Source organism: Synchytrium microbalum (genome assembly GCF_006535985.1).
Source record: "Synchytrium microbalum strain JEL517 chromosome Unknown SmJEL517_scf0049, whole genome shotgun sequence".
Taxonomy (NCBI): Eukaryota; Fungi; Chytridiomycota; class Chytridiomycetes; order Synchytriales; family Synchytriaceae; genus Synchytrium; species Synchytrium microbalum.
In genome coordinates, this window is record NW_022158398.1 from 166784 (window position 1) to 180175 (window position 13392).

Consider the following 13392-nt stretch of genomic DNA (forward strand, 5'->3'; position numbering starts at 1 on the left):
TTTAAAACGGTTAATTGTTGGTGGTGATGTTGGTGACTAGCTTAATGTAGGGAGAAGTTGAGACGAGAATATATGAAAATACATCTAATTCCATCTGTTAAATGTGCATCCAGTTCACGCCTTGTTAAGTCTTAACTACATGCTTATATGCTTCGCAATAGGATTTTGAAAGACATTGAAACCCTTGAAGAGAGAGGGGGCGAAGGTGATCTTACTAGACGTTACCGTCTTTTGATATAGTGCTTAGAGACATGAGTGGAATTCCGGATAGGCAGCTACTTCAACTGGATCTGTTAAAGGAACGACCAAGATACGAGTTCAGCTGCTATGGACCAGACAAGGGCGCTTTCAGTGTCTTGCATGGCGACATGTCTCCTGAGGAATTGCATCTGGAATTCGTGGCCTCTGGAAGTAATCATTCGCAGTTTGTATGTATTGACATCTCATCAACATTTCCAGCATCTTGAGGCGTCATCCAAGCGAGAGCTAACATCTCAATTCTCTAGCTACCTTTGATTGAACAACGTAGGCAACAGTACAATGCTCAAATAAAGAGCTACTTGGACAATCCCACTGCTGCTATTCCGAATAGTAAGTATTCTACCGTAGCAAGTCTCGCTTTTTTTTGGCATGACGCTAACTCAAACACTCCATACGCAGATTCATTCGCTCAATCAACGCAACAACAACCATTTGGTCTCGTCTCACCACCACCAGCACCACCACAACAACAACCACAACAACAAAGTGCATTCGGACAACCGTCTGCTTTTGGAGCAAAACAGCAATCATCCGTATTCGGCGCTACATCATCAACAGCAACACCTCACAATACATCATCCATATTCGGAAACGTCAGTAATCCTCAATCTGCTTTCGGTGGTAATAAGCAGGTATCGGCATTTGGTGGTCAACCACAAGGTGCAACTCCTTCAACATCTTCGGGATTCTCGTTTATAAAAGGGAATACTGCTGCTGCTCCATCTATAATACCACAACAACAGCAAGCAGGTAGTGCTTTTGGACAGACATCACAACCAGTCGTCAGTGCTTTTGGGCAAACGTCACAGCCTGTAGGGGCTTTTGGTCAAAAATCACAGCCAGTCAGTGCGTTTGGTCAAACGTCACAGCCTGTAAGTGCATTTGGTCAGGCATCTCAACCAGTCAGCGCTTTTGGACGAACTGGATTTGGAAGTACAGCTGCTCCTGCTGGTGGTGGATTCTCGTTTTTAGCTAGTGGTAGTAATGCAGGCACTGCTCAACCTAGTGGATTCGGTCAACAATCTCAACCACAGCAAAGTGCATTCGGCCAACCTCAACAACAACCAAGTGCATTCGGCCAACAACCTCAACCTCAGCAGAGTGCATTCGGCCAACAACCTCAACCTCAGCAAAGTGCATTCGGAGCTCCAGTTGCTACAGGCTTTTCATTTGTAAAAGGTGCACCTCCAGCAACATCTGCATTTGGTCAACCACAACAACCGCCAGGAATGATTAGACCACCGAATATCCCATCTAGTAACAATCCACCAACAGCAGGAGCACCAGCCGTAGCAGAACCCATAGTAGTATTAAGTGACGAGGAAGAAGCACAGTTTAAAGCTGCTAGGTTTACGTATGGCCAGGTCCCTGAAATGGCACCTCCTGTCCATTTACGAAATATTAGAGTATAGTAAGTCTGAGGAGGATATGGTAAAAATCATTTGTAAGAAATTAATTCATGTGTATGATATCTGCACCATAAAAATATAAGCTCTAGTATTCGCATACAGGAGAAGACACCGCAGGGCGATGGCAAAAAACGCAAGCCGCTCAGGGAGGAATTGTAACGATGAGCATCACTTGGTCTCACAAACAACATAAGTGATCATGCAATGATCTATTTCTTCGTTATTGAACAAGCGCAGAGGTAGAAAATACGTGTTTTGTCCATTTACAGAAAGTTTGCAAGTAGAAAGAAAAAACTCTGACAGATGGAAGACGGGTTCACTGGAGACTTACCATGGCAGCGTCAACGTAATCCCCACCGGTAACCAATAATTTGACAAACTTGAAGAAGGCCTCGTTCTAGATACTCGACTTCTGATACCAAACTGATAATTGCTGTGCGTGGTGGTTGTCCCTGACTTCTACCAAGGGAGAAGGAAACATTGAGATCAGCGCGATGATTAAGATGAACCAAATTAACTCCTCTCTTGTTCAAGGCATGACATGGACACGAGAACCAAAAAAGCACTCGAATGGCACAGTATGATAGCTACATCCACTCATGTCGACTTTCGAAATCTTTAGATCACAAGAAACTTGAATAGACATTCTTCCGGCAGTACTGGCGCCGCATCAGAGATCCTTCCAGCTGAGCTCGTATATACTCATAGTCCAACATTTTCCTCGTACACGGACGTGACGATAGAGTAAACGGGGCTACTGTGCCACTTTCTCACACTTGTGAGGATGATAATAGTGATACAGTTACATAACTGTGGGTGCGTGGAGGAGTTGAAGTCTAAACAACTATGAACCAGGTCACATCTTTTTTTTGGCATCGCATCCAACACAACAAACAATCCACGTCACTACACCCCAACAAAAACAGTGCGTTACAGTCAGTTTCGTGGTCGTAGAGTGGTAGAGACAGCATCTTTTCGTTTCTCGTCCAATAAATAACCATTCCAGTCCATTCCACATAGCTGAAACTGTGTACTGCTATGGCCAAAAAAGGCCATCAAATCTCGGAAACAGTTGACGTAACTCTCGACCTAGCGTCCACAAACCCCACACAAATTTCAATCATGCAAAAATCTATTTCCGTACTCTCTCCTGTCACAATGTTTAGAAAACAGAATGAGAAAAGAAGTGCTTGTTTCGTATATCTACAGTAGATTCTGCAGCCTTTCAGCAATAGCAAGTTGTGATTTGGTCAAATTGGCGAGGTAGATGACCATGAGCAAGTCCTAGAAAGAAAGAATCAGACATTGATGTCAATTGTAACGATACAAGACAGCTTTATTTAACATAAGAAATGATGGCGCACCTGTAGATGATTGTTAAACAATCTCTCGAATTCCGTTGCATCTACTTTAGGAATGGAGGATACAGTATCCATCAAGTATCTGCCAATGACTCTGTTTGGTTTGATTTGGCCGGCCTAATATATTTGGAGATTGATGAGCGCCATGACTGCGACAAAAAAAATTTCTACTGTAACAAAGATGGCTTTCTGATGGAGGCTTACAATGACAGCATCAACGTAATCTCCCACGGTATCCAGCATTTGACGAACTTGAATGATGCTTCGTTCTAGATTATCCATGTCTGACAATAAGCCTGATGATTGCTGTGCGTGGTTTTTGGCCATGGAGATGATTTCCACTATGTATAAGAACCGAGTGATGGTGAGATCAGAGTCATGTGACGAGTCAGAGTCCTTTTTGCCGTCGTGAGAGATACAAACGACAGATATGAAAATGCACTATGGATTATCTTACATCCACTCTTTTCGGCATCATAATTCTTCAAATCACAAGGCACCTGTATAAACATTCTTCCTGCAGTAGTGGTAGCACCGACATCAGGGATTCCGACAGGTGAGCTAGTGTATGCTCGTAGTCCCAGCATTGCTTCCTTCATGGCCGTGTCGACGACGAGGTGGATTGGTTGATGAGGAGCGATTTCGGCAGCAAAGAATTCTTGTAGCCAGACTGATTTTTCCGATACTTGAGATGATGATGATCCAGTTGCGTACCTGTAACGAGGGTGTGTGTTAGTGTTTGACTTTTAGGGAGAGAGATTTGTGACTTTTTTACCATCCAACAAGGATTTCCTTTGAGTTTACGGTTTGATGCAGATTGTACATTTGGCTGAAATAATCCATGTCTACCACAACCTGTTGGCATGTGTTTGTTAGCTGTGGTTATTTCGTTTACAATACATTCCACTGTTTTTTTTTTGTTGACTTAAATGTCGCGAATACAGCACCCACTATACACTATACCTACATCTTCATCATCGCCATTTTCCGTGACGGGTAGAGGGAAGCAGTTGCGTATTTCGACCTGGTTGCCATCGTCGCTTCTGACACCGAGCAGAGCTCCAATGACTCGTTGTTGGGAATCGGTTCTGCGCAGGTAGTGGTCGATTATAGAAAAGAAGACGACCGGATGCACCGTGGCAGCGAACGTCGTTGGGAACTGGAGATGCAGGAATCCGTCTTCCATCGTTCGTTATAGGTTATGTGGAGGGTTTCGTGTGTATGAGAGTAAAGCAATATGAGCTGCATATACAAATTACAATCAAATACAATTTATTTACGTTTACACTATGCATGGGATTGCAGTACATGCTCAAACTTGCGTCTGATCTTGACAGCCTGATCATACAGCGCGACATCAACGCCATCCATGACTCGCACTATACGTGCCTTGAGAACCACCTATGATGAATGGTAATTGTAGAAATGCTGTAATCCTAATCCAATATCCCTTGTAGCTTACCTGTCGCTGATCGCCCTCTTCCAATTCACCAAGAAACTCATACAATGACTTGATCCTCAACCCAACATCCCCCAGCAACGACACGTTCACTAGCAGCTGGCTTTCATTGTACTCGATCGTATAGTTGTTGGTAGAAGAGTCGCGTGATATCAGCCTATCAATACAACTGTTGAATGTTTGCAATGTAGAATGGTCAAAGGCTTCATGTCGAGCTTACTTTCCAAGAACTCGTACTGATGCACCCGATAGCTCGGCGGCCTTGGAATTGATTTCCTGGATGAACAGGATCTGCCCGTGTTTCCTCGGTAGGTTCATGCTGCTGATTGTGGTTTGGTGAAATAGTTGGGATGGAGTAGAGCTTGAGCTTGACAAGATGCACCTGTTGCCCAGCAACTAAAGTTCTCTTAAAACTGCAATATTAATAGATTTAACGTGATTTTTTATATCACTGTTACGACCGCTCGTGACTTGAAACGTGCTTCATCGCCCACACACTCTTAATATTTTGCGAGTTCTTGTGGGGAGCATTCCGTCATATCCACACTTTCAACCAATTATACTCTATGCTGGAACGTACCTTGCAAGAACGTGCATTCTACGAAGTAAACTATAGTCTACATCCACACACCACGTCCTTCCTCCAAACTCACACTGGTGGCAAGGCGGTGGCATCGAAACCTCCCGAGTGTAGACATTTTGTTTTCGCACTCGCACGGGCTACGTCTTTAGCAATGGTCTACCATACTTGATCTTGAACGTTGCCAACAAAGATGGCACGTTAGCCCGTTAGTGGTCAGCCACCTCCTACCTTCTTGTTTCCACAATTGATGCTAGAACCTGGTAGTGATCAATTGAGGACCAAGGAAACGCTGGCTCATATGGTGTTTTCACGATTGGCAATGACGGGAGAGAATCATCCGTTAGCGCTGTGATATCGTGCAAGCTAGCCCAGGTCGTTTTTGGCTTGGGCTGGAGCATGATATCTTCAATCAACAGTTCTAAAGGGAATGGTTGAAGCATGTCACATCAAAACTTTACTCGCAAACACCAATCTCTCGTCGTCAAATCCTTTGAAATGTTGTAGCGGCTCGGCATGTCTAAATTCTTTGATACCAACGTCTCTCGAAATCGTGTCTCGCGAGCTAAATCGAATACACATCACCTGCTTGCTAGTATTGTAGAAGTTAGTGCCGAGGCTGCGGAACCTCATAGGCAGATGGTTGTTGATGGGGACGACATGCACGAATTTATTGAGTTGAAGAGCCGATGGGGTTTGGCAGCGCGTCATCTCAGTATATAGCTCCAGAAGTGTTTGTGGATGTTGAGAAAAAGGGATTAGATGAATCGCTGTGTTTGATTTTCATTCGTTGTACAAGGCAAGATTAAACCTTGTTAGGTCTTGTACGATTCAACACACCTTGATACTTGGTTGATGAGAAGAAATGAGCCGGATTTGGTGTTTGTAATTGAAATATCAGCCTGAGACCGTTTCATAAGACTGGCTGCCATCTTTTTGATTTAGAAAAACGATACTATTGTGATGTATCTTTTGAAAGTTTTGGTGGACTGACGCAGCACGGCTTTCTGCATAATTCACGGTCGAGAACCAGTCAGTTTTAGTACCGACGGGACTGCACGCATCGAGGGCGTCCGTTGCTGTGCTTACGGTTCTATGCTGAGCGCCACGCCTTGTCAAACTGCACTTATTGAGCGCTACAAAACAGACACCACCAATTTCCTTTTGTGGAGAGCTTCCTAGCAGTATAAAATTCCTACCATTCCTTTGCTCCCCAACCAAAAGCGATACATCAGGGGCATGTAGCTCAGTTGGAAGAGCGTACGCTAAAATCTTCAAAGGAATATGACGCTTTACCAGGTCCCGACCGAGTAAAACACATACAGCGTAAAGTCGGAGGATCGAAACCTCCCATGTCCAAAAAATTCTTTTTTGCTTCCTTTCTTATACATAAAGGTTTTGTTGTGCTTCTGCATTTAGATTTTGGACTGATCTTTCAGCGCTTTCTTCGCGCTTTTGGTATGAGTTTGTAAAATATTACAAAACTGATTGACGCTAATGTTTCAACCTTTCAATTTCAACTATTCAGGTGCTTTCTGATTGGAAAATCTAAAATTATCACCTCTTACGAAATATCGAAAACTGCCACCTATTTTCCAAGGACTGGTACAGATGCACCGGATACGATCGTCTGCCACAGCGTTTAAGGTATTGGGTGACGAGGATTCGGCCGTGGTTGCTCTGGTAGAGTTTTTTTGAAAGGGTACTTTGGTAAAAGCTTGGGACTAGTCAAGGTTGTTGCTAAGCTTGACAGAAGTTTTCTTGCAAGAGTATTGATGGAAAATTGGAAAAATCTCAACGTGATACATGTTACGTTGATCGCCACTTTGACGATTGTAAATGGCACAATGGACTTGGAGAATTTCCCCAGTTGGGGAGCCATCCCGCCAGACTCATACTCCTAAAATCCGTTCCTCTGACACCAACACTCGGAAGGGCATGTAGCTCAATTGGAAGAGCATGCAAAATATATCCTTTACTACAGCACCATCATCATAAAAGGGTTTGCTGCTCCCACACAACGTAAGGCTGCAGGCTTTTATTTTTGGCCCCATTCATTTGGTGGTTATAATCTTTGGTAAGTTTTCAACCGTTTAGCATCAGTTGTTTAGGAGTAACCCAAATCTTTTGTGTAGGCTAAACACTATAGCAGACTTCTTCCAGCCTTGTTTCTTAGCTGTTCGAGATTCCTCAACACGATCGACGAATGCAAAGCTGCTTGTGTGTATCAATGTCTGATTACAGTAACGAGCAAGTGCATTCAAATGCTAGCACCAGCCGCTACGGAGGGCAATTTTTCCAATAGACTCTCCTTGTTGATTCCGAAAAGTGTCACGAATTTCTTGTACAGTGACGAGTTGGTATAAAGAAGCAGTACGCCTAAGGTCGTGCTCGGGTGTTGAAAAATACTACTCGCTATCTGCTGGCTAAGAGATAATTTAATATCTTACCATTGACACAAGGATGAGTAGACGCACAGAATATGGCGAAAATTTCATATTCTGGAATCATGGGAATTCCTGTAATCATGTCGTGTATGACTACAACTACGAATGGATTCCTGAACGAAAACATTTGAGTCATTTGAGAGTGCAAAAGAGCAAGAAATGCACAGATGGTCTTTCCCTCCAGAGCGGTTTTATGACAACACTTACCAACATATGAAGAGCGCTGCGGTAATCATCGCGAACTAACGATAATAATGATAAACCAGCTGTAATGAAAGCAGTGCAAACGAATAATGGAAGACGTGCCAAACTCATACCTTCTTAAAGAGGATGATTTCGTCAGACGAGTGTGAGGATATAGAAAGAAGCTGATTTTCAATGCCCTTGGAAGCGTTGGATGGCAGGTTCTTGCCATTTACGGCCTTTATTCCCAGTTTTGACATTGCTGATGACGATGCCCAGATCTTTCGGACCACTGCAATATTAAACGCCGTCCAGACATTCTAGATTGAGATTGAAAAAGGGTTGAACTTGTAGGTTATTCTAAGTTGTAAATCGACCTGGTTTGCTCGATGGTAATTTCAATATTGTTTGAAAGACGGTCTGACGAAATTTGTTTTATACCAGTGCAGCAATGGCCGAGACGAAAATAATCAACAGTAAAGCCAGCGTTGGGGGGTATCTCGAAGTCCATTGAGGGCCACAGTAAGTATTGAGAGCTCGCAATTCCAGCGTGTCTGAGACTCCAACATAGAGCAACATGCCAAACATGAAGAAAGAATAGCTGAAGAAGAGCCCAACCATCCCATACACGGCCATATCAGATAGCTGCTGACCTCTGATTATTGCGTAGTATCGATCGATTGCAAGTCCCATGATGCAGTTTAGACCAATCGACATTGCCTGCATTTGAACAAACGTCTGAAGCATACAATCACCAAATCCGGGGAAATGGCCAAAGTACGCTGCACGAAGCGATGTAATTCCTTCACCAATTCCTAGAGCTGCATCAGCAAATGCGATACAAGCCAGCAGCTTTCCATGACGTCGTATGAGATTCTTGTCTGTAATAATGATCACGAATATTATTAGATGGAGCAGCCCACCGACACCGGCTACAAAGCCATTCAAGGTTACTGCTGTGCGTGGTAAGGCGCCGTAAGGTATCAAAGTCAGTTCTTGAAACGTTGCCATTTTGCGTACACTTGAAAACTGGTTGAAGAAAATTGTCAGTTACACTTCAAAGTGCCAAATTGGCACGCGTATAGCACGACAGGCTATCCAGAGATAGATCGAGAACCCTTGAAAACCCGAACGTTGGAAACCTGAGGAATTGCTCAATCCTGAATGTGGATCATCGGATAAACCAGTGCGTAAAAGCCAGCAGAGAAGGAGGACTGGCAGAACCACAAATCGAAATCTTCAAAAGTGATTTCAAAAGTGTTCTGTGGTAGGCATGAGAAATCGTAGCAGTGATTGCCATGGTTTACCTACTAGGTTGTACGAGGCGCGGCTTGTGGGCTTCGCTGATTGCCTTTTCAATTATGATTTTGAGTTAAGGTATCAATTTTGAATCTGAGGTCACGAATATATCCATTTAGATCAAACTCATCGTTAGTCATTTGAACGGCCTGTAATCAGAAAACTTAATTGAAACTCAACTTCATACGCAATGAGACAGGTAAGGCCGAAGAAATCATTCAGAGATATATACTCTTCCCAGCGGGAAGATCGGGGGTCTTTCTGAACAACTAGCACTTGGACGTCAAGCACTTGTATTTCAGACAGTGACGCAGTAAAGCTTTTGGCCACGATTCCTCCATCAACGATTAGCTAGTGTGGAGATCAAATCAATCGAAGACACTTACTATAACTATTTCTTAGCTCAAATCTTCGTGTAGATGCTATCACAAGCACCCATGCAACTGTTCTTGACAATACAAAGCTATTCCTGTGAGGAGAATCCTGCCACAATATCACTGGTATGAAATTCCACGTACTCAAGGGCACATAGATCAGTTGCAGGAGCGTCCGCTAAAATCTCAAATCTGAATTATGTGGCTTGTAAGGTACTGACCGAGTAAAACACATATAGCGGAACGCAGGAGGATCGAAAGCTCCTGTGTCCAATTGTTCTTCTTTTGGTGGTATCATATGTCATCTTTTGTGGCATACATGCCTGTAGGTACTAGATATACCAACTTTATTTTTGAGATCCTTGAAACATCTCCGCAGTGACAAGTGGCGATAATCCGAAAACTACACCCTGGCAGTTGTAAACTTTGAGGTTAATATAATCAAATCGAGTCAAACCAACAGTGGGTTCGTGAAAGAAATGACGTTCAGATCCTCTTGCCAATTTGAAGTTTCTTAAACTAGTGAGGCAAACAACCACCTGTCCACAGCTTTCCATTCAAGTTACAGGCGTCTTCTCTGCGTGCAAGTCTTCTCTCGGCGTAGAGACAAATGTTCTCACAAAGCTAAAACATGTGTTGTGCTTGCCTCGACTTGACAAACACATAGGTATATCGGCAATGAGACATTTTCCACGTTGAGTCTCCAACTACCAGATGTATATAGCCGGTAAGGCACCGCCCCGAAACTCAAGAAGTCCAGGTTTCACCAAGCAAACTTTTGTCACGGACGCCAACACCAAGAAATGATAAATCAAACACCAATTTAGTAATTAAATACTTGCTTTACTGCTTTTCAGAGTGTGGAATATTTCTATAAAGTATGCGGTCTAACTACAAGTGAGAAACATGTCTATGTCTACTGTCTATGTTTCTGACTTTTTGGCAATAGTAGCATCACAAACTTGTTCCCATTCAGCCTCTTTGGCAATCAAGCCAGATTCCTTCAATGTGGCACTACAAGACTTTATCACAGCTGGGTCTACGTGTCGTGCATCAACAGGGTATTCTACTGTTTTAATCCACTTTTCTACATCTACCACCTCCTGATGGAATCGTTTCGAGATATATTCCACGGCGGCAGATTCATCACTCATGAATTGACTTGTAGCAGCTGTAATACCATCTAACAGATCGACGAGCTCCGATGATCGAGATTCAATCATATGGTTTGAAGCTGCAATACTAAAAGCCGGCCATGGCGGAGTGACGTTTGAGAGATGGTGAAGTTTCCCTGAATCAAAGTATCCCTTAGTCATTGTCTTTTCCCAGAGAAAGGCGTCACAAGAGTCTTCCGTCACTCCTTGCACCAGACCATGAATGTCCTTCAGCGGTACAAAGGTAAAGTCTTCTTGCCATCCCTTCATCCTTTTCATAACAAACGGTATTATGTGTGATCCACTTCCAAGACGTGAGACTCCAATACGGCTTCCTTTCAAGGGGTCCCAAGGACCTTCTTCACGAGTAAAGGCAGAGAAGGTAGGTGACGACGGGTTGGTTGCTATAGCCCATGTCAGGGGACTCTTGACATATGTTCCAACTAGACCTATAACGATATGATGTCAGCACGCAAGTATGTGAGTTGCTAAAATAGTTGGCATACGATAGTCGGCAGGTCCTCCTTTCAACGATTGAGCCAGTAGAGCTTCCGTCAATGCGATAACAACATCGACTTTGCCACTGTTGATTAGCGAAATCATCTAAGATTGAGCGAAAAACTTGAGTTGTCTCGTACTGGGATCAAATGTCTCGAAATATTGGCCATTACCTCACCACTACCGCCTGGAAATGAGGACGACTGTAAGTACGTTGCTTGCAGGAAAGTAGTGTCTCCTCAACTAACACTCCTTTACCTGGGCAGTTTACAAGCTCAATCTTTATTCCATCTTCAGTTTTAAGTTTCTGTTCCAGTTGGTACATGGGAGAGCTGAAGTGTTCGGGAACTAGCCCTACAGTTATTGCGGTTTCTGACACAGTCATGTCTTCTTAAGCTTAAAAGTCTTCTGCTTTAAATCGATTTGGTTTTGTTATTTTCAACACCTGATTGGTAATGCGAAATTCAAACCAAAATGTCAAACCGTGGATTTCGCATCTCAGGCGTAATTTGCTAGTTCTGGAGCTATCAAAAATCAAAATTGGTTCTTACACGTTGACTGGAGGTGGGTCAATCGTTACGTCACAGCAGCACAATAATCAATTACCTTCAATCTCTTTTTTTCCCGGCAAACTGTCAATAGCACATGAACGATCCAAGCTGTGATCCGCGACGCGCCTAAATGGCGTTGTACTTTTGCCGTCTTTACTATTTGCAACTCAGGCTAACTGAACCAAGTACGACAAATCATGAGATGTCAAGCTTACTCGAGCTCGTTGACGCGGAGCTAAGATGCCTGCTGTCCTGGATCAGGCAGCAATTTGGTTTGGAAAGTGCTGACGCTGATGCTTCTACTGTTTTTCACTGCGTTGCTGTGGCAACATTCTATTCTCTGGTTTGCCTCAGGTGAATCACCACAAGATACAGTTGCAACCCGTGAAGTCTTGAATAACAAGACTCGAGAGACTGCCTTCGACCTCGACATTGAAGTAAAGGAATGACTGGCAAACCAGAATATTTTGTGATGATGTTTGTATGATCATGTCCATTAAAAGAGTAACGTGGACGACTAGAACGAGGATAACGTGTGATTTGTATTTCGTTCTTCGCTATCTATGACCTTTCCCTTTGACACGTCCTCAACGGAAAACCATCTTCAAAAGTCAGTGTCAAGAGGTGCTGAGGCAACGAAAGTCAAAACTCCGTGTTGCCGACGATGACCTCATGACCTCAGAAGACAATCGGACGTATGGCGAATGACTCAATATCCAGCTCATGTCAAGCGATACCTGTTTCGGCTTTCGACGAGGCAGTACTGGCATTGAAACACAAATAGTCTTCCCAGACTCCACGCTACTGACGCAAACACTTAAATTTCGTGGGGTAGCATCGCAACGAAGATAGCAATAGGCTTGATATACGCGGTTTATCATTTATAGCATGCCGAGGGTCCTTGCCAGCAGAAAATGAACGCCGAAACGAGATTGAAACCGAAATTATTAGAGGGTTCAACTATGTAATATTATTTGAAATGGCGAGAATATACAATGAGCAAGAGGGCGAGCTTAACCACCAAAACCGTAGAGAGTTCTTCCTTGACGTTTGAGGGCATAGACGACATCCAATGATGTGACGGTTTTACGTTTGGCGTGTTCAGTGTAGGTGACTGCGTCTCGAATGACGTTTTCTAAGAAGACTTTGAGGACACCGCGAGTTCTAATTATAGAGGAATGTAAGAATGTGCTTCTGGTAGTTAGGTCAAGACCAAACATTGTAGGCAATAACTCACTCTTCGTAGATCAAACCAGAGATACGTTTGACACCACCACGACGGGCCAATCGACGAATAGCAGGCTTTGTAATTCCTTGAATGTTGTCTCGTAGAATCTTTCGATGACCTACGATGACATGAATGGGTGTGTGGTGGGTTAGACGACTGGCTTGATATGTTGATGGATGTTGATCTAACGTGATAAATGACCATATGAAGGGAGTAACTTACGTTTGGCACCGCCCTTTCCTAGACCTTTACCACCTTTTCCTCGTCCAGACATGTTTTATAGTTTGTGGTTGTTTGTGAATGGAGTTGCTTTGATTGATGTTGTGACAGGGGGAATTGCGTTTTTTTTATAGTCCCATCAGATTTTGTTTTGATTTCATAGTGCACATTAGACCCTTGGACTGTGCATTGGATCTGACCAATAACAATGATTTGTTGTTTTCGAGATTTGGTCAACCAACACTCCACCATGTGCCCACCGCATTCTCATTGGCTTGTAGAATGGTGGACCCTGTCGTCACTTCTCAAAGTAAACAAATCGCAGGCGGGTATAAAATGAAACGATTCCCTCTAACAAAATCCTCATCC

At 43.5% G+C, this 13392-nt stretch overlaps 3 protein-coding genes across 3 annotated transcripts; all 3 read right to left on the minus strand.

Annotated features, from left to right (window-relative positions):
* Nucleotides 1-2873: 2873 nt before the first annotated feature.
* SmJEL517_g05440 (uncharacterized protein) lies at nucleotides 2874-4808 on the minus strand (the record flags this gene model as incomplete). Its single annotated transcript, XM_031171366.1, has 9 exons — nucleotides 2874-2954; nucleotides 3035-3148; nucleotides 3236-3372; nucleotides 3489-3745; nucleotides 3807-3886; nucleotides 3999-4190; nucleotides 4340-4432; nucleotides 4494-4647; nucleotides 4711-4808. 9 exons carry the CDS (start codon nucleotides 4806-4808, stop codon nucleotides 2874-2876), a joined length of 1206 nt encoding a protein of 401 aa, XP_031022699.1.
* A 5488-nt stretch (nucleotides 4809-10296) lies between these two features.
* On the minus strand, nucleotides 10297-11410 carry SmJEL517_g05441 (uncharacterized protein; the record flags this gene model as incomplete). Its single annotated transcript, XM_031171367.1, has 4 exons — nucleotides 10297-10976; nucleotides 11034-11130; nucleotides 11199-11212; nucleotides 11284-11410. The coding sequence occupies 4 exons, from the start codon at nucleotides 11408-11410 to the stop codon at nucleotides 10297-10299; spliced, it is 918 nt and encodes a 305-aa protein (XP_031022700.1).
* A 1179-nt stretch (nucleotides 11411-12589) lies between these two features.
* On the minus strand, nucleotides 12590-13078 carry SmJEL517_g05442 (uncharacterized protein; the record flags this gene model as incomplete). Its single annotated transcript, XM_031171368.1, has 3 exons — nucleotides 12590-12740; nucleotides 12814-12922; nucleotides 13027-13078. 3 exons carry the CDS (start codon nucleotides 13076-13078, stop codon nucleotides 12590-12592), a joined length of 312 nt encoding a protein of 103 aa, XP_031022701.1.
* Nucleotides 13079-13392: the final 314 nt, after the last annotated feature.